Raw genomic sequence first — 19,642 nt, 5'->3', positions numbered from 1 at the left:
TTTTTTCATTTTCAATTTGTTTAAAAAAGGGAATTAATACTTTAATAAACTAATAAACCCATAATATGTAGTCAAGAGGGACAGTTATAATAATTTTTTTTTAAATAAGGAAAATAAGTAAAGAAGAAGCCAAAGAAATTTAGAATAAAAATAAATAAACAAGAAAATAAAAAATAAATATATATAATATTTTTTCATAATTTCCAATTCGTCTTTAAAAAAAACACAAATTTTTTATCTTTTTTAATTTGTTTATTAAACTGTTTGTTTAATAAACTTAGAGGGAAAAATATTATTAAAGGTGAGAGAAATTATTAAAGTCATAAAAAAAACAAAGAAAATTAGAATAGAAATAAATCAAACAAATAATAAATGTTGAAAAAAAAATGTTTAAAAAAGATAAATTAATAATAAGACTTTAATAAACTAATAAACCCATAATATGGAAAAGTCTAGAGGGGAAAAACAATTATACGTTTAATTATTAGAATAAAAATAAATCATATATATATGTGTGTGTGTGTGTTTAAAGAAAGAAAATAAAAGTTTACGTCAACTTTAGTGTGTTGCTGCAACGTGACTCAATAAATCAAAAAATTATGACGCTTTCAAACAATTTACACAATTTCACTAGAAACTCTCTGGTTTCAACCTTTAGAAAATAAAAATCTTGTCTTGTCTCAGGACCAGAAACCTCCTCCAGTGTTTTACCATCGTCTCCTCTGGGTCCTGAATGCAGCATATGCCCTCTCCCTCCCTCCCCCCTCCTCCTCCCCCTCTTCTCTCCACCCTCCAGCACTATTCTCTCCCTCCTCCTCCCCCCTCCTCCTCCCCCCTCCGCTCCCTCCCTTTCCTGCCGGCCTCTCAGCAGAGGATGTGTCTGTAGGAGAGAGAGTGTGTGTGAAGGGTGGAAAAGAGGAAAGCGTCAGTAGAATGGATATGTGCCCTCTCTCCTCCACCCTTTCTCCTCCTTCTCTTTCTCCTTCTCCTTCTTCTTCTTCTTCTTCTTCACCTTCCTCCTCCTCCTCCTCCTCCTCGTCACCCTCAGCCCTCGGGGGGGAAACAGGAGCGCGGCTCAGAACCAAACTTCAATGTCAGCGGTGGATCAGAAGAATGGAGGCGACGAACCACAAGGTAACGACAACACAAACTGTTTGTTTGTTTGTTTGTTTGTTTGTTTGTTTGTTGACGCCGCTGCACAACAGCCGACACCCACATCCACACGGGGGGGGGGGGGGGGGGGGGGGTGAATGAATCAGGTGTGGAGGGGTAATCTGATTACATTCAGAGCAGATATCCTCCTCACGTCTCTGACGGGTTCCTCATGCTTCGTGCTCAGTGAAGAGGTTTAAATTTCTCCTTCTTTATCTGGGAACAAGTTGAAAAAGCCCCGAGAAAAGAACGAGGGAACCTCTGTGTCATTGTTTTCAAGAGTCAGCGTCACGTTGTCGCTCTGGTCCCAGAGCAAGAAGCTGGTTCCTAAAAGCTGCTGAATCAGAGCGGGAATGTTTTTACGTCAGATAATCGAATGAATAAGAAATGCAAAAGGAAAATGTGTTGTTTTATTTAGGTCCAAAGTATCTTCAGCTGCAGGTGGTTTTATTTACATCTGATCGACTAATAAAGGAAGAAATGCAGATTAAATAATGAGGAAATGAATCTTTAGTTGCAGCTCTAGACTGAAAACATTTAAAACTATTTTCATAACCTATAAAGTTGTTTGTAAATCACAAAAAATGTCAAATATTTGCTGCTTTTTGCAAAAAAAATCTTCACAACAAGAGCAAGAAACAGTGAATGATTAAATAAATGTTCAGTCAAAACATTTAAAACTGTTTTAGTCATTTATAAATAGATTTAACCACTTTTAAATCAGAAAATGTCAAATATTTGCTGCTTTTCTTTGTCTTTCATGACAGTTTGCATGAATAGTTTCCACTGATTTTTCACATTTGACTTATAATGACAAAAAATAAATCTTTAGTTCATCTCTAAACAGGTCACAGTGACAACAACACATCTCAGTCCATTTCAAGAGTGAATTAAATGTAAATAAATGTACAGTGAATACATTTAAACCTATTTTAATAATCTATGAGTGAGTTTTAAACCAGATAAATTCAGATATTTGATACTTTTAGCTTCTCAAATGTTAGAGTTTGCTGCTTTAAAATGTCACATTCGTCGACAATTTGCATGAACGTTTTCAATTTGACCAAAAGTTAATTCATCAGTGACATAAATAACCTTTAGTTGCATCTCTGGACAAGTAACACATTTATAGTGGCACTATTTCAATAATAATCCATATTTACTGCTTTTGTCCTAAATACCAGATTCTTGCAGGCTGCATGAATGTTTTTTTCTGCTGCTCCATCACGTTTCTTAGACGGTTTGTGTGTCAGAAACACAAAATAACCTTTGGTTGCAGCTCTAGACAAACAACCGTGTAGGAGACGGACAGAAACCTGAGAGTCTGCTGGTTTCCATGGCAGCAGCGCGGGCGCATCGATCGCCGAGTAGTTGTCGTGTTTTGTGGACTCGTCATCACTTCCCTGCACTCAGAGCTCCGGGGTTTGTGTTGTTGTCGTTGTTGTCGTTGTCGGTTTATAGAGCGTGAACGTGTCCCATGACCTCCTCAGAGACACAGAGCGTCTGTCACCGGGACCAGAACGTTTTCTAATCTCAGCACATTACTCTCTGCTGAGTCACTAAACCGGCTCATTATTCAGTTAAGGCCAATTAAGATGTGCAATTCAAATGGAATCAGGGTCATGTGACCGAGAGATGAGCTCATTTTAAAAAAAGTTTGACTCATCCCCCTGAACGTCGATGCTCTGAATGTGCTCCCTCATCTCGTTATTACCAGGAACGTCGTCCATCATCTCTGTTTGATAAGACGCGAGGCATTAAAGCCGCTGCCTGATTTTATTTCCTGCTCTCAGGAAGGTTGCGTTGCCATGGATTCAGGGAGCGGAGCTCGGAGCCGGAGGCTGGTTTGGAAAATAAATCCTCATCGTCTTCAGCCGGAGAAAAACATGAAAATCTGATGCTTCTAAAGCATCTTCACGAATTCAACCCGAGTTTAAATGTTTTCACAAAGTATAAATGACATTTACACACAGATCAGCCACATCATTATGACCACTGACAGGAGAATAAACAACATGTTCTGATGGGAAACTTTTAGACCTGGAGATATTCATTCATTCATTCGTTTGTAAAATATCCTTTTTTACTGGTTTGTTTCCCAGTTTCAGTCGCCTGCAACATCAGACTGAACAAATTCCAGAGCGTTTCCTTTTAAAAGACATTTAGTTTGGATACGAACTTAAAAGAAAATCTGATGCACAAATTCTAGTGACAACACTGATTAATGATTAATCCTGAGATCAGCTTCTCTCAGGTTCAGACCTAATCAATCAATCAATCAATCAATCAATCAATTAATCTGACTTTATTTGTAAAGCAGTTTTCATACAAAAAGTAGCACCAAGTGCTGTATTCAATAATCCCACATGTGCCGCAACACAGACACACGACTTTAAAATTCATTATTTAAAATTCAAAAGAACCTATCATAAACAGACAGGAACTGATGAAACGCTGCATGAAATAAAACAGAACTTAAGGTCATAAACACTATAAAATGTGAACTACAGAGACAGTAAAGCGATTTACATAGTAAATGAGTAAATAAATAGATGTAGTTTAAAGCAGATGAACAGTTCTGTTTGTGGAGGGTAGAAATTCTTTACACTAACAGTTAAAAGTTCGGTAAAATTGTTTGCGCGTCTTGTCAGAAAATGTCAAATATTTGCTGCTTTTTGCAGAAAAATCGTTACCTGTAACAATAAAAACCTTTAGTTGCTTCTCTTGACTCATCAGCTTCTTAATGCGACAGATAAACATTAAATACATGTACAGTAAAAACATTTAAAACTGTTTTAGCTTTTCTGTTATTGGGGCTTTACTTGTAGGAGGCAGGTGTTTTTTTTTATCTGGTTTTAAATGTGCTGTAGAAATAAAGTGACGTTAAATATATTCTGAGGTTAATTCTCTCCTCGCTCGGTGTCTGAACTGTGACGTCTCAGCTCTAACTGAGCCATGAATATTTGTGTTGGGCTGGTAAATGAGAACCAGATTAAATCAGGCAGAACTTGCTCATTCCTGACACACGACTGGATTTTATTTCTCTTTCTGGACAAAAAGCGAAATAATAACGACTGAGCGACTGGAGCAGATGAATCCGGTTCCTCTGTCGTGGGAGAAGTTGTGTCCTCGTCTCAAGACGCGTTTTCCTCCAGAAATGTTATTAAAATGTTTCTCAGAATAACTGTAAGAAAATCACATAAACTGAGCTCAAATATTTTCATTTTCATGATAAAATCTAGTTTTAAAACTAGTTTCAAAACCTGGTGCCTACATTACCCAGAAAGCAGACAGCATCCTGCATTTTACTTCATTCTGTTTTTAATATTCTTACATGTTTTTATATTTAATCAATTTTATGTTTTTATTAGTTTATTCTTATTTTCTTATATAATTTATTTTGTTTTATTATTTTAACTTATTCTTTTTACAGTTTGCATTAGTCTAAAGTTTGCTCCACTTTTTTTCCAAATGTAAAACACTATGAATGGAATTGACTTCTGAAAGGTTTAGGGTGCTAATAAATAAAATTAGTTGATTAATTGATTGATTGATTGATTGATTGATCCAGTTGAGTCCAGGTGACCTGAGCCAGAGTTAACAAACATAGAAAAACACACATACACACAAGAAGCTGCACAGTTCATTCAACATTTTAAAAGTAGAGTATGTAAAAAGCATCAGGCGATTAGGAACCGTGGTCGTCGTGCACAGATGCAAACTTTGAGCGGAGTTTTAGTTTCTGTTGCAAATGGTTCCATCACCAGAAGCTGCAAAATGAAATGAAGCGACCAAAGAGGTGCGTCCTCCGAGGATGATTAAAATAAAAGAAGCGTGGGTTGTGGTCAGTGTTATGGAGTTTAAGGGGGGAGTTTATTTTATTTTTTATTTCCAGACTCGGTGCCAGCGGCTGAGGTGTGGCCAGAGGTGGAGAGGGCGGAGCGTTTGGCTCGCGGCGCCGCCCTCAAGTGGGCGTCGGGCGTTTTCTGTCGGCCCGAAAACCTGGAGCGTCTGAGTCAGTACAAGAAGAGGGAGAGTCAGAGGACGGCGTCGGTCCACACCAGACTGAAGGTGACCACAAAAACAAACACACACACATTAATAATAATAACAACAATAAGTCTTCATCAGATGAAACTGTTTCCATGGAGACGTGTGTTTATGTAAAAACATCAGTTTACTGGAAATGGATCAGGAAGGAGAAGAAAGAGGAGGAGGAGAAGAAGGAAGAAGAACATAAAGTAGAAGGAAGATGAAAGAAGAAGACAAATATGGAAGAGGAGAAAGAAGATGGAGAGGAAGAAGATGATGAAGAAGTAGTAGAAGGATGAGGAGGAGAAGAAGAAGGATGCAGATAGAAGTAGGAGAATGAGAAGAAGGAGGATGAGGAGGAAATAGATAAAGGCAGAGGAAGAAGAAGAAGACAGAAGGAGGAGGAGAAGGATGCAAATGGAAGTAGAAGAAAAAGAAGAATCAGAAGGAAGAAGAACACGAAGAAGTAGAAGGAAGATGAAAGAAGAAGATAAATATGGAACAGGAGGAGGAGAAAGAAGAAGGAGAGGAAGAGGATGAAGAAGAAGAAGTAGAAGGATAAGGAGGAAAAAGATAAAGGAGGAGAAGAAGAAGGATGCAAATAGAAGTAGAAAGAGAAGAAAGAGGAAGAAGAGGTGGAGCAAGAAGATGATGAAGGAGAGGGAAGATGAATAAGGAGAAAGAAGATAGGAAGAGGCAGACAAGACGAAGGAAAGAGGAGGTGAAGAAGAAGAAGGATGCAAATAGAAGTAGGAGAAAGAGAAGAATCAGAAGGAAGAAGAACATGAAGAAGTAGAAGGAAGATGAAAGAAGAAGACGAAGATGGAAGAGGAGGAGGAGAAAGAAGATGGAGAGGAAGAGGATGAAGAAGTAGTAGAAGGATGAGGAGGAAAAAGATAAAGGTAGAGGAAGAAGGAGAAAGAAGAAGATAGGAAGAGGCAGACAAGACGAAGGAAAGAGGAGGTGAAGAAGAAGAAGGATGAGGAGGAAAAAGTTAAAGGAGGAGAAGAAGAATGATGCAGATAGAAGTAGGAGAAAGAAGAAGGAGGAAGAGGAGGTGGAGCAAGAAGATGATAAAGGAGGAAGTGGCTGACAAGACGACGGAAAGAGGAGGTGAAGAAGAAGAAGGATAACAAACAGAAGAAGTAATAAAAGAAAAAGAAGGAGGAGGAAGGAGACTGTTCCTCCTCCTTCACGTCCTGAATGTCTCTGTGAGTCTCCATCGTCTCCATCGTGTCTTTGTTTTTTCTTCCTCCACCTCCTGAAAACTCCTCCCCCTGACGTCTGTCGATTTATTAATTAGCAGGCGATTAATTAGTGAAGGTTACCGTGGTTACCGCCTGACCCTCGTCCGTCCTCCTCTCTGCAGTCCATGGTGCAGTCGTACCTGGAGGGGGTGGGCTGGGGGCTGGAGCAGCTCCGCGAGGCCCGGGCCGAGCTGAAGGAGGTGTCCCAGGCTCTGAGGAAGGCCGGACTGGAGTCGGACCAGAACGCCGACGGACTCAAGTCTCTGGAGAAGCTGAGAGAAGCAGCCGTCAGCCACCGGCAGCTGCTCGCTGCCGTCAGCAACCTGCCGCGACTTTACTCCGGTGAGGATTCACCACGATCACCAGTGTTTATCTGATCAGGGGAGAAGGATGAAAACAACCGGCCTTATTGGTTTAGGTTGTTCATCAACAGCTAAAAGACACGAAACTCTGCTGAACATTAAGTCATTTAGGTTAATACAGATTATGTATGATTCATTCTGATTAGGGTTAAATTCATTAATCAATCGAAATAGATTTGAAATTTAAGGTCATAGAAAATCGAACGATCTGGACTTTGGAACAAATTGTATTTAAGAGCTGCCAGAAATCTGTTATTTAAGGTGTAAGATCTATTCACATTGGTTTTTAAATTACCTGAACCATAATTCTCGTAACGCAGAGGTGAGAATCTGATAAAACTCATCCAATGAGAATCGACATCTGTGATTTTTAGGGCTGAGTTTTTACTTTTTTTACCTGTTGTCACTCAAGATTCATGAAGGATTTGCTGTAATTCAGAGTGTGAACAGATGTTAGAGCACAAAGTTAAAATGAAAACAACCGGCTTTATTGGTTTAGGTTAATATAGATTATGTATGATTCATTCTGATTAGGGTTAAATTAATTAATCAATCGAAATAGATTTGAAATTTAAGGTCATAGAAAATCTAACGATCTGGACTTTGGAACAAATTGTATTAAGAGCTGCAGAAATTGTTATTTAAGGTTATAAACTATTCACATGGTTTAAAACCTATTCCGTAAAGCGAGGTGAAAACTGTAAACATCCAATAAGAATCGACATCTGTGATTTATTGGTGAGTTTTTACTTTTTTTTGCCTGTTGTCACTCAAGATTCATGAAGGATTTGCTGTAATTCAGAGTGTGAACAGATGTTAGAGCACAAAGTCGAGACGACGCTGAAATATTGACATGTTCAGACGGATGAAACCATGAAATCAACCATTAAAGGTGGAGCTGATTTAAATACTGACGGGTCGTTGGTTATATAGAAGCAAAAATATATTTTTAACATCCATTATAATTTACAAAGTAATTAAAACTGCCTCCCTATTATTATTATTATTATTATTATTATTATTATTATTATTATTATTATTATTCACCTTTATTTGACCAGGTTTGTCCCGTTGAGATCAGCGACGTCTTTTTCCAGAGACCTGGAAAAGTGATATAATATATAGTTAGACTTGAGCAGTTAAAAATAAAACATTTACACCCAAATAAAACATTATCTGAGTATTATGGGATTTATCGTGGACTAAAAGCTTCCGTCCACGTTTCTGTTCTGACCTTAGAAACAGGAAAAAGTCCTGAGAGCAGAGACGATCGGCCCAATTATTCACAATTAAAAGAGACGATAAATAAGACGGAGTCAAGAATAACCTCATAAATCAAGACGTTCCGACGGCCGAGTCCTTCGTCCACATAAAGATGGATGATTTATTTCGGTCTATGAGACTCAGTGATGAGTTAGAGCTCCACAGTTTGTGATAAACGTCAGAGCGACATGATAAACGCCGTATAAAACACATCATCATGATCAGTTATCAGAACAAATGTCTCCACCAGTTTCTGTTTCACTCTAAAACCAAAACAAAACTTATTTTTGATATTAAATCCCAGTGATTTAATATAAAGTGACTCTTCACAAACACTTGTCGTGGGAGCAAAGAAATACCTGACAATATAAAGCAGTGTACATGCATTTAAATGAATAAATAAATGAATGAAAAACCAGTGACAAGTACCAGTGAAATTAGCCCTAAACCCGTCCACACATATATAAAAACATACAGTACAAGAGACATGAGGAGAGTTTAAGATTTAAACCTAAACGAGAAGGAAAAAGAGAAAGTTTTAGACGTAAAATCTGAAAATATCTGAAGAATGTTCATGTTCTCTGCTCAGGAAAGAATATTCTTTCTTTTCTAAAAGCGCTGGAATAATAAATCAAAGACTATTCAGGATTTATAGACACAGGAATGACTGATGCATCATTTATTTTTCATTTTGAGACACGGAGTAGATGTGTATTATTATTATTTCTTCTTCCTCGTCCTCTGCAGTGCGGAGCACGGTGCTGGAGACCGAGCGTCTGGTGGAGTCGCGCCGCCTCCTGGAGGCTCACGCTCGCCTCATGGACCTGGAGCGCTGGCAGGACGACATCCTGTGGCAGCTGCACGGGACGACGGGGACGACGGGGACGACGGGGACGATGACGGGGACGACGGGGACGACAGGAAGCGTCCTCAGCTCCGAGGACCAAGACCTGGTGGCCAAATATTTCTCTGGAGTCGGGCAGCTGGTGGACGCCCTGGGTGAGGACATGTAGGAGTTATTATCTGTATTTAAATTAGAGACGGAGCAAATTAATGAACATTATAAATAACGTAAAGATGCCAGATTGTAGCTGAGGCTGATTTCCATCTGATGTAGTGATGTTTATAATGAGAAAAAAATACATAGAAGAAAATGTAGAAACTGACGTGGGAGGAACAAAAAACAGACAATAAACAAACACAAAGAGAACAGAACGTGACTCACTATTAGTATTAACACTGGTAATACTGAGATTTGGAAATTATGTCACAAACCTTCTGAAAAAGAAATGAATTAACAAGATGAGTGTCAGGATTCAGAGTTTGTTCAGGCAAAACAATCAGGAGGAAGCTAAAAAAACTAGGATGAGAAGAGCAGGAATCATAGAACAAACTGTAAAAGGACAATGTTTGTATCTGTGAAGGTTCTCATTCATAGGGAAAGTATCTCGTATCGAGTATGATATTGTGATTTATTGCAATATTCGACATAGTTCACTGAGAAATTTAAGATGCAGCTTAAAACACAAGTTGTGTTTATGTGCATCAGACGACATCAGTGATAATTCACTGGACAAATTGAGTCAAAAATCAGTATTAATTCACATGATCCATTTACAGTTTGTTGCACTGGTGCAGAAAACATTTTTCTTTTAAAATCGATATTGTATCAGAAGAAAAAATAACGCGATAAGCTGCCATATCGATATTTTTTCCCACCGCTCGTATCTAGACATTAATGCAAATTATTTGCACCAGTTTCTGATTTGTGTTTTTTTACCGTATGTTTCTCACTAGTCGCTTAGAACTGAAGAATCTACTCAGATAAAACATCGTTTATTTATCCCATGTTAATGACCTGGTCACAGTCGTGCAGAATTAGTCAAGAAATATATACAAAAACAATAAAAAGACAATATCAAAACTGTGAGAATATACAAAAAATATAATATATTATAAATTAAAAATTGCTAATATTTTTTTAAAACCGTGACGAGGTTGTGCAAGAACACAACAGGTGTCAAAGACGAGTCTCAGGTGTGAGTCACTGAGTTGGATGAAGAACCTGCGCCAGCAACAAGTCCAGTTAAAGGCTTTTTAGACATGAAAATAAAGTCACAGCTGAGCCTGTAAACATGGGAGTGGATTCAGGCGCTGATTGAATCAGTGGCTGCTGGAAATAAAATAAAAAAACACTCGTTTCCTGCAGAACAAGGAAACAGAGGAAACAGAGAATGTTTTATTAGAGGATAAACGCAACATAATCCAACATAAACAACAAGATGCTGGAGAAAATGTGGATCAGATCATTTCTAAATGAATGATGATGATGGTGATGAATCTGTGGAACAGACCGGAGGTTCTGGTTCTAACCCGGTTGTCCCGGTTCTCCTCGCTGCAGCCCGGGAGCTGTGGGCGGTGGTGAGCAGCGCTCTGGCTCTGGCTCGACAGAACCCGACGCCCTTCGTGTCGGCCGTGAGGATAGTGGAGCGCGAGGAGGCGCTGGACCGAGCTCTGCAGGAGGAGAGAGGAGGAACCAACGGCAGACCTCTGCCGCCGGGTCGACCCCGCGGCTGGAGAACCCACTTCTTCCAGGTCAGAACCCGTTTCTCCTTCTGAGATCAAGACCAAAACTAAAAACTCCCTGGTCTCTGGGGATAATACATCCAACTGTGAGCGTCTAGAATGGAAAAGCCATTTAAAACCAATGCATTATTATATTTATGTATTTTATATATATATATACTATATAAACACCTGATGCATGACATCATTTGAATCATTCATCACCCTGACTAGCTAAACAGTTCTAGAATATCAATCGTGCAAAGTTCTAGTGAAACAGAACCAGGTCCACTCTCCATCTGGATCAAACAAAGAACCCAAAGTTCCTCCACGTTGGGTTTTTACCTCTGATTCACTACAGGAGGCAACGTACACACAATTCAACCTTTGGACGTTTTATTTCTCCTGGACGTCATCACATTCTACCACTGAGCTCATTAAAGAATCCAGGAAAATACTAGTATTTCCTAGTATGCCAGTCAATGCAGCATGCTACTTATCAATGCTAAGCTAATGGTGGCACCACCTAATGGAGCCAAGGGACCATGCATGAAACTGAGGCTCAGATTCTGTCAGGAAAGTCACCATGTGGTGCAGAGTTGATGGAGAATTTCGGATTTGATGACGTATTGAGACCAAAGCTCCAGTCTGGCTGTATGTCTTCTCTGTTAGCCGAGGCTAGCCGGTTAGCTCCAGCTGTCGGGTGGATGTGTTTTAATCCCGTCTCCTCTCACGCCTCCATCCTCTCAGGTCCTGGAGGAGGCGGTTTCCGCTCGGTTTCGCAGCGTCTCCTACCTCCACACCCGCGGTCCCGGTCTGGCCGGCCACCTCTCCGCCCTGCAGCACGCCATCATGGCCGACCTGGCCACCGTGCGCCACCTGCTGGAGCACTGCGTCCCGCCGCACTACCACCTGACAGGAGCCTACCTGAGGGCCAGCCACCGCTGTTTGCACGCACACCTGGCGCAGGTCAGTGATGTCTGCGATTCCTCCCTCTGTTCTCGTGCTTCATTCGCTCCGATTGTCCGAAAGTCCTGTGAATCCACCTTTGCACATGTAAGTGATGTTTGCTGCCTAGGTTAGCAGCTGGGATCTGGAGAGCGGGGAAATCTTTGCTGTGCTCAACTGGGTCCTGCACATCTACAACAGGTGAGCGTCACGGTGACACAAATACACAATCATGTATCATGTTACTTCTGCTTCAAAAACAGCGTCAATCCAGAACCGGAATCTGCAGTTAAACGTGAACTTGGTTCAAATTCAGCTCGTTTCCTTTTAATCTCATCATCTTTGCCTTAATCTCCATCAAACGAAATTTAGTCTAAACCAGTGGGCTTTAGTCACTTTCTGTTTCTCCTTCTCTGGTTTTCCAAGGTCCTGTTCAGACTTCACATTAACATCTCACCTGTCCAATTAATTAATTAAAACGTGTCCCCAGCAGTTCTGGAGACTCTGATGAGATTCTGACGTTTTTCTCCTAACTGTGACATTAACCTCAGAATTTTGAGATTTAATTTTAATTTCAGAGTTCTGAGAAAAAAAGTCAGAATCTATAAATCTCAGATTATTGCCAGAATTTGGAGAAAAAAGTCAGAATTGTGAGATTAAAGTTTAATCTCACAATTCTGAGACAAGTCAAGATTCTGAAATTTAATTTTAATCTCAGAATTCTGACATTAATCTAAGAATTTTGAGATTTAATTTGAATTTCAGAATTCTTAGACAAGTTGAAAAAAATAAAAATTCTGAGAAGAAAGTCCAGAATCCAGAATTCTGAGATTAATGTCAGATCAAAATTCTCACATTTAACTTTAATCTCAAATCTCAAAAAAGTCAGAATTCTGAGAAAAAAAAGTCAGAATCTAGAATTTTTAGATTAATGTCAGAATTCCAAGAAAAAGGTCAGAATTCTGAGATTAAAGTTAAATCTCACAATTCTGAGACAAGTTAAGAATCTGAAATTTAATTTTAATCTGAGAATTCTGAGATTTAACCTTAATTTCAGAATTCTGAGACAAGTCGGAAAAAAAAAATCTGAGAAGAAAGTCCAGAATCCAGAATTCTGAGATTAATGTCAAGTCAAAATTCTGAAATTTAACTTAAATCTCAAATCTCAAAAAAGTCAGAATCTAGAATTTTTAGATTAATGTCAGAATTCCAAGAAAAAGGTCAGAATTCTGAGATTAAAGTTAAATCTTACAATTCTGAGACAAGTCAAGATTCTGAAATTTAATTTTAATCTCAGAATTCTGACATTAATCAGAGAATTCTGAGACAAGTCGGAAAAAAAAAAATCTGAGAAGAAAGTCCAGAATCCAGAATTCTGAGATTAATGTCAAGTCAAAATTCTGAAATTTAACTTTAATCTCAAAATTCTGACATTTTTCTTGGAATTCTGACATTAATCTCAAAATTCTAGATTCTGACTTGTTTTTTCTCAGAATTCTGAGACTTGAGATTAAAGTTAAATTTCAGAATTTTGACTTGACATTAATCTCAGAATTCTGGACTTTTTTGAGATTTGAGATTTTAAGTTGAATCTCACAATTCTGAGACAAGTCGAAAAAAAAAATCTGAGAAGAAAGTCCAGAATCCAGAATTCTGAGATTAATGTCAAATCAAAAATTCTGAAATTTAACTTAAATCTCAAATCTCAAAAAGTCCAGAATTCCTAGAAAAAAGTCAGAATTCTGAGATTAAAGTTAAATCTCACAATTCTGAGACAAGTCAGATTCTGAAATTTAATTTAATCTCAGAATTCTGACATTAATCTAGAATTCTGAGATTAACTTTAATTCAGAATTCTAGAAAGTCGGAAAAACATAAAATTCTGAGAGAAGTCAGATCCAGAATTCTGAGATAATGTAAGTCAACTGAATTAATTAATCTCAAATCTCAAAAAAGTCACAATTCTGAGAAAAAAAAGTCAGAATCTAGAATTTTTGAGATTAATGTTAAATCTCAAAATTGTGAGACAAGTCAAGATTCTGAAATTTAATTTTAATCTCAAATCTCAAAAAAGTCCAGAATTCTGAGAAAAAAAAGTCATAATTCTGATTAATGTCATTCGCTCTAACTACATGTTTTGTCGTTGGCCCTAATCCTCAGATTAGACCTCAGAGGGACAGAGAAATAAAAACCACTGGGATTATTCATGAAGTAGAAATGTTAACTCCTCCTCGTCCTGTGTCCACAGCCCGGATATGATGGGTCACCCGGAGCTGGTGGAGGAGGTGGAGAAGGAGGAGCTGGGGCCTCTCATCTCCACCGAGGGTCTGGAGCAGCTACAGAGCAAATACGTGCAGAGCGTCCGGGTGAGTTTCGGTGCAGCCGCTTTAATCCAGATTATTTGTGCTGTGAAATAATTTTAATTTGTGGCGGTCGCTGCTGCAGAAAAGCGTCTCCGAGTGGATGCACAAAGCTCTGCAGGTGGAGCTGCAGGACTGGCAGCGAGACCAGGAGCCGGATACAGACCACGAAGGTTTCTACCAAACCAGTCTGCCCACCATCATCACACAGGTAAACACAGCGCTACAGGTACACAACAAACACACAATGCAGCCACACTGACGTCGTTCAGAGGCAGAAACATGGAGGAAGAAAAACAATGATGATGAAGACTCCTCCTCCTCCTTCTTCATCATCTTGTCCTACTTCCCCTCCACCTCCTCCTCCTCTTCTTCTTCTTCTGTCCTATTTCCAGCAGATGTAGATCAGGGGGTCAAACTCGTTTTAGTTCTGGGGCCACGTTCAGTCCTAATCTGATCTCAAAGGGGTCGGACACAAGTAACACAACAGAATAATAACCTACAATAACAACAACTCCTGACTTTTTACTTTTGTTTCAGTCCAAAGAAAAACGAGTAGATGAGGAGAATGTTTACATTTAATAAACAATCATTCAAATAAAAAAAGAACAAATCAATTTGCCGTTTAGTTCTGGGTTTTGTCTGTTTCTCTTTCTTTCAGTTACTTTCTGATTCTAATTGGAAAAAATTTCCAGCCTTCTATGTCATTTTGCATCACTTTGCAGCCCTCCGTCAGTCCGTATGTTTGTTACCTGTGATGTAGATGCTATGAATCGTATCTGATGCGTTTTGCCTGCAGAGCTGAGCGGTGTCTTCATCCTGTTATCGTGTTTTTTCGTTTGCAGATGCTGGAGGAGAACGCCCGGGTCGCTCTGATGATCGGACCATCGCTGCGAGATCAGACCATCCAGATGGGCCTGTATGAGATGGAGAACCTCCTGAACAGGTCTGTTCCTCCAGCTCAAAGCTTTGAAGCTTTAAAGCTTGTGTGTGCTAACCGCTAACCGCTAACCACTGTGACCTCCAGGTTTCGGGAAGCTCTGGTGGAATTCGGGAAGGAGCATCGCAGAGACATGAGCAACAACAAAAACAAGTTCTACCTCCACTACCTGCTGGCCTCCATCAGCAACTGCATCATCCTCAAGTAAGACGATGTTTCTGGTGACGGATTAACGTGGATGAGTCCGTTTTAAGATGGTGTTAAATGTTGCAGGAAGTCCACGGAGAGTCTGCAGCAGCAGCAGTCGTCCCGTTCGGCCGGACGCTTCTCTCGGACGCCTCCGAACCCTCTGGCCGCTCTGGACCGGGCCGTGAGACGGGCCTGTCGCCTGGTGATGGACCAGCTGCTCCTGGACCTGCAGCCGCTCCTCCCGGCTCTGCTGACCCGACCCTGGCTGGTCCAGGGCGACCCCACCCCCAAACTGTGCAGCGTCCTGGAGCGCCACCTGGACCTGTACGGCCGGGTCCGACCGCCCTGTCGGCAGGTAACGCGTCTCTGCAGCACGTAAACATGAGTTCTGTTTGTGTGGTTCATTGTGTTGTTTATTGTGTTGGGTGCAGCGCCTGCAGGAGGAGGCCCAGTGGCTGATGGTGGTGGAGTACGTCCGGGCTCTGATGCAGAAGAAGCTGGTTTGTCGGAGCGCGGACGAGAGGAGGCAACTCGCTCAGCAGATGCTTCGGGACGATCAGCTGTTCAGAGAAATCTTCCACGGCCTGGTGGGTGCACGAAGACATACACACAAAAAATCTAAAATAAAATAAAAAATATTTTACAGCTTCATCTTAAAATACAGCATTATGACATCATACAATTATTAATATTAATGAGAGGGGGAAATTATTTACATTATAATATAATAATGTATTTGAAATAATATTATAATAATATTTGAAAGAATAAATTAATAAAATAAGACTTTGAAAAACTGAAATAATTGTAAGAAATTAATACATTAAATAAGACTTAAAAAAGGACAGAATTGAAAATAATAAATAATTAAAATAAGGCTTGAAAAAGAGGAAATAATTGAAAAAAAAAATAATAAATAAAGTAAGACTTTGAAAAAAGGACATAATTGAAAATAATGAATTCATAAAATAAGATCTAGAAAAGAGGAAATAATAGAGAGAGAAAAAAATAAGACTTCGGAAATTGGAAATAATTAAAAAAGGAAATAAATAAAAAGACTTGAAAAAATGGGAAATAATTTTAAGAAATTAATAAATAAAATAAGACTTGAAATGGAAAAGAAAAATTATTAAAATGCATTAATAAAATAAAATAAAACTTTGAAAAGGGAGATAAATGAAAATTATAAATAAAATAATTGTAAAAGGAAATAATTGAAAAAATAAATTAATAAATAAAATAAGACTTGAAAAAAGGACATAATTGAAAATAATGAATTCATAAAATAAGATCTAGAAAAGAGGAAATAATAGAGAAAAAAATAAGACTTGGGAAAATGGAAATAATTAAAAATAGTAAATAAATAAAAAGACATAAAAAAAACAGAAATAATTGTAAGAAATTAATAAATAAAATAAGACTTGACATGGAAAAGAGAAAAATAATTAAAATGCATTAATAAAATAAAACTTAAATAAATGAAAATAATAAATAAAATAAGTGTAAAAGAGGAAATAATTGAAAAACTAAATTAGTAAATGAAATAAGACTTGAAAAAAGGACATAATTGAAAATAATAAATAATTAAAATAAGAGTTAGTAAAACTGAAATAACTGTAAGAAATTCATAAACAAAACAAGACTTAAAACGGAAATAAAAATATATAATATACAATATATTTAATTTAATATAAATTATGGAAAAAAAAGAATATAACTCTCAGAAAAAGTATATTTTCCATAATTTAATAATGTGATTTTTAATGCTTAATATTTGTATCTGCTCTGTGTTGGTTTCTACTGAGCAGGAAGGTGAAGGTTCTGTCCCTGAAGTTAATCCTCTGGCTTTACTTCCCGTTCTGGCTGAATTCATCCGACTCAAAGACCCCGCGATGCTCATCCTGGAGGTGTCAGGACTAGCGGCCAAATACCCCGACATCAGGTAACACGTGTTCACATATAAACTGTATTTATACGTCTGTTGACTCCAGCATCACAGTGTTTGTCCGTCCCCTCAGCGAGGACCATGTCTCCGTCCTGATGGACGTCCGTGGGGACGTCTCCAGGGACGTTAGAGGAGCCGTGCTGGACCTGCTGGAGCAGAGCGCCCCCCCTCTGCCGGCCGGGTACCGACCCATCTTCACCGACATCCTGGTGCCCCCCCCCACCATGGCCTTCTGCCTGCCCACCGCCAAGTGTGCGTGACGTTCAGGTTCTCAGGAAGAATCGGAAAATCACAAAACATCTTCTTCTACTGTTTTTATTTCTCCTCCAGGATCTGAGGTCATGATTTGCTGGTTCAGGTCTGACCTTAGTTCATGTCCTGTCTTTAATTATCCTCCAGATAATTATTATTATTATTATTATTATTAAGACTGATCTGCATCAAATAACCACAACAACTGTTTATCGCTCTTAAATCCTGTGACGTGACATTTATAAAGAAATTCTATTAAACTTTGATTAATTAACAAAAAAAAAGGAAAAATATAAAAGTGGAAAGACTCAAAGAAGAGAAGTCGCTCAGGTGGTCGGACCTGCACATGCAGAACTCTGAGTCTCACCGTTAGCATCACCGTTAGCATCACTGTTAGCATCACTGTTAGCATCTGCTCCGGAAAAGTTTGTCGTTCATCAGTCGCTCACATTGGTCGGCAGAGTTGTACAGAAGAGTTTTCGAGTCACACATGAGAAAAAAAGGCAGATTTCCATCATGAACTTTGAGAAAAAATAAGAAGAAATCGTTTCTCTTTTAGCTACAAACACAGTGTAATTCTCTGAATCAGGACTTTGAAGAGACTGAGAAGAAAATTTATTCTTTATGACTTTTTTCTCAAAGGGAATAATGAAAACATAATCTTCCTCTTCTGTAAAATTGAGATTGTGTTTTGTTCCCGTGGAAACGTCGCTGCTGTTTCTCTGCGTGCGGACGAAGATTTAGTTTGTAAAAATAAATCAGATGCAGCTTAAAGCCGTTACAAGATCTGTGGATCATTAATTAATTATATGACCGACCACTTCCTGTCAATTCAGATTTAAAACAATGAGTTCATATTTTTTCCACAGAGAAGCAGAGATAAGATCTAAATAGACGCATGAACCCTCTGAGACGTCCTCCGTGTGTTTACAGTTTACAGAGTTTTGAAGCTCAGTGTTGCGTCTCTGGGCGCCGCCATCTTGGCAGGACTCCACCTCCCTCCCAGTGAGGAGAGGACAAGTTTTACCAAAAAATAACCTCCCTAAGAAATGAGTTAAAGACTGACTGTAAACACGTTTAAACGCTTTTAACATCTATCACAGCCTCTAGTGGACGTTAGAGGAACTGCAGCAGTGAAGGTTGTGACATGAGGGATATTTTTACATTTCTTTACATTATTTCATCGTAGGTAGAATAACTTTGAATCCTCCACCACTTTCTTTTTTCCTTTTTCTTCCTCCCGTCTTGAGGAACATTTGCTGCTAATTCATTGCTCTTTAACGATTTTTACTTTTCATTTACTTGCATTTATTTTGTGTGTATTTATTATATTTATGTTATTTTTCTTTTTTTTTCTTCTCCCTTTTGAACTGTTGTTTAGTTTGATCTGGTTAAAGCACATTGTTAACTCTGTTACATAAATACTTAATAAAGTCTTTGTAAAGTTTCCCGTTTGTTGTGTTTATTTTTATTAGTTTTATTTCTTGACATAGTATAAATTTAAAAATAAAGTTATTAAGTGATTTATGTTGGATTTAGATTCAAATAAAGTCATAAGGTTTATTTACCTTATTATGATGAAAAAATGGAGCTGACATGATATTATGATTCTTGACTTTTCAACAAAAATAAAAAGTATGAAGTGACATCAATAAATAAACTGTGTGAACAATATAATCCAGTGATGATGTAAACTACATTTAACATTTTTTTTTACCCTTTTTCCCGTTTTATTTCACAACACACTTTAATATATAATTAATAATATCCTATATTCAACACAATATTTTATTTTATTATGATTTTTATATTTAAATGTTTTATTTGATACCCTTTTAACACAATTATTGTCTTAATTAAAGGACTGATTTTGTTATGCCTATTTAATATATATATATATCTTCTTATAAAAGCATATTTCATATAGATTTTTTGTACATACATTTACTCCTTTAATTCAGGCACTAATTTATATAATTATTTTGAATTTGCTTAATTATTTTATTTCATGTCCTTTTAAACATTTTTAATATATTCAATATTTAAAAAAATAATTTAATGTTCAATTTAATTCCGGGTCTTATATTTATTTTTTTGTGTTTAATATATTTTTTAAATACTTTTTTAATACTTTAAAATTATTATTAAAAAAACTATTATAATTACTTTTTCTTCATTTCGTGTTCTGTAAAATTTTTGAGTTCTTTATCCAGGGAAATTATTAATTATCATATATTAAGTAAAAAATTAATTAGGCAATTATGATATTGAGCTAACGATATCAATACGATTTTAATAATATTAATATTTACCTTATAATTTTAATACAATCACAATAAAACTTATATTTGTTTTTAATAAATAGAAAATATACATTAACTATTTTA

General features: G+C 37.8%; 1 protein-coding gene across 1 annotated transcript; it reads left to right on the top strand.

The window, feature by feature from the left end:
* Window positions 1-864: 864 nt before the first annotated feature.
* Window positions 865-18,702, top strand: exoc3l1 (exocyst complex component 3-like 1). Its single transcript, XM_047597563.1, has 15 exons — window positions 865-1,134; window positions 5,048-5,223; window positions 6,554-6,773; window positions 8,804-9,055; window positions 10,458-10,651; window positions 11,372-11,590; window positions 11,700-11,770; window positions 13,818-13,935; window positions 14,015-14,140; window positions 14,775-14,875; window positions 14,957-15,073; window positions 15,143-15,413; window positions 15,490-15,645; window positions 16,867-17,000; window positions 17,077-18,702. The coding sequence occupies exons 1-15, from the start codon at window positions 1,092-1,094 to the stop codon at window positions 17,261-17,263; spliced, it is 2,385 nt and encodes a 794-aa protein (XP_047453519.1). The 5' UTR covers window positions 865-1,091; the 3' UTR covers window positions 17,264-18,702.
* Window positions 18,703-19,642: the final 940 nt, after the last annotated feature.

This window comes from Mugil cephalus, chromosome 10, assembly GCF_022458985.1.
Source record: "Mugil cephalus isolate CIBA_MC_2020 chromosome 10, CIBA_Mcephalus_1.1, whole genome shotgun sequence".
NCBI lineage: Eukaryota > Metazoa > Chordata > Actinopteri > Mugiliformes > Mugilidae > Mugil > Mugil cephalus.
Note: the sequence above shows the minus strand (reverse complement) of the source record. Positions and strands in the feature narration are given on the sequence as shown.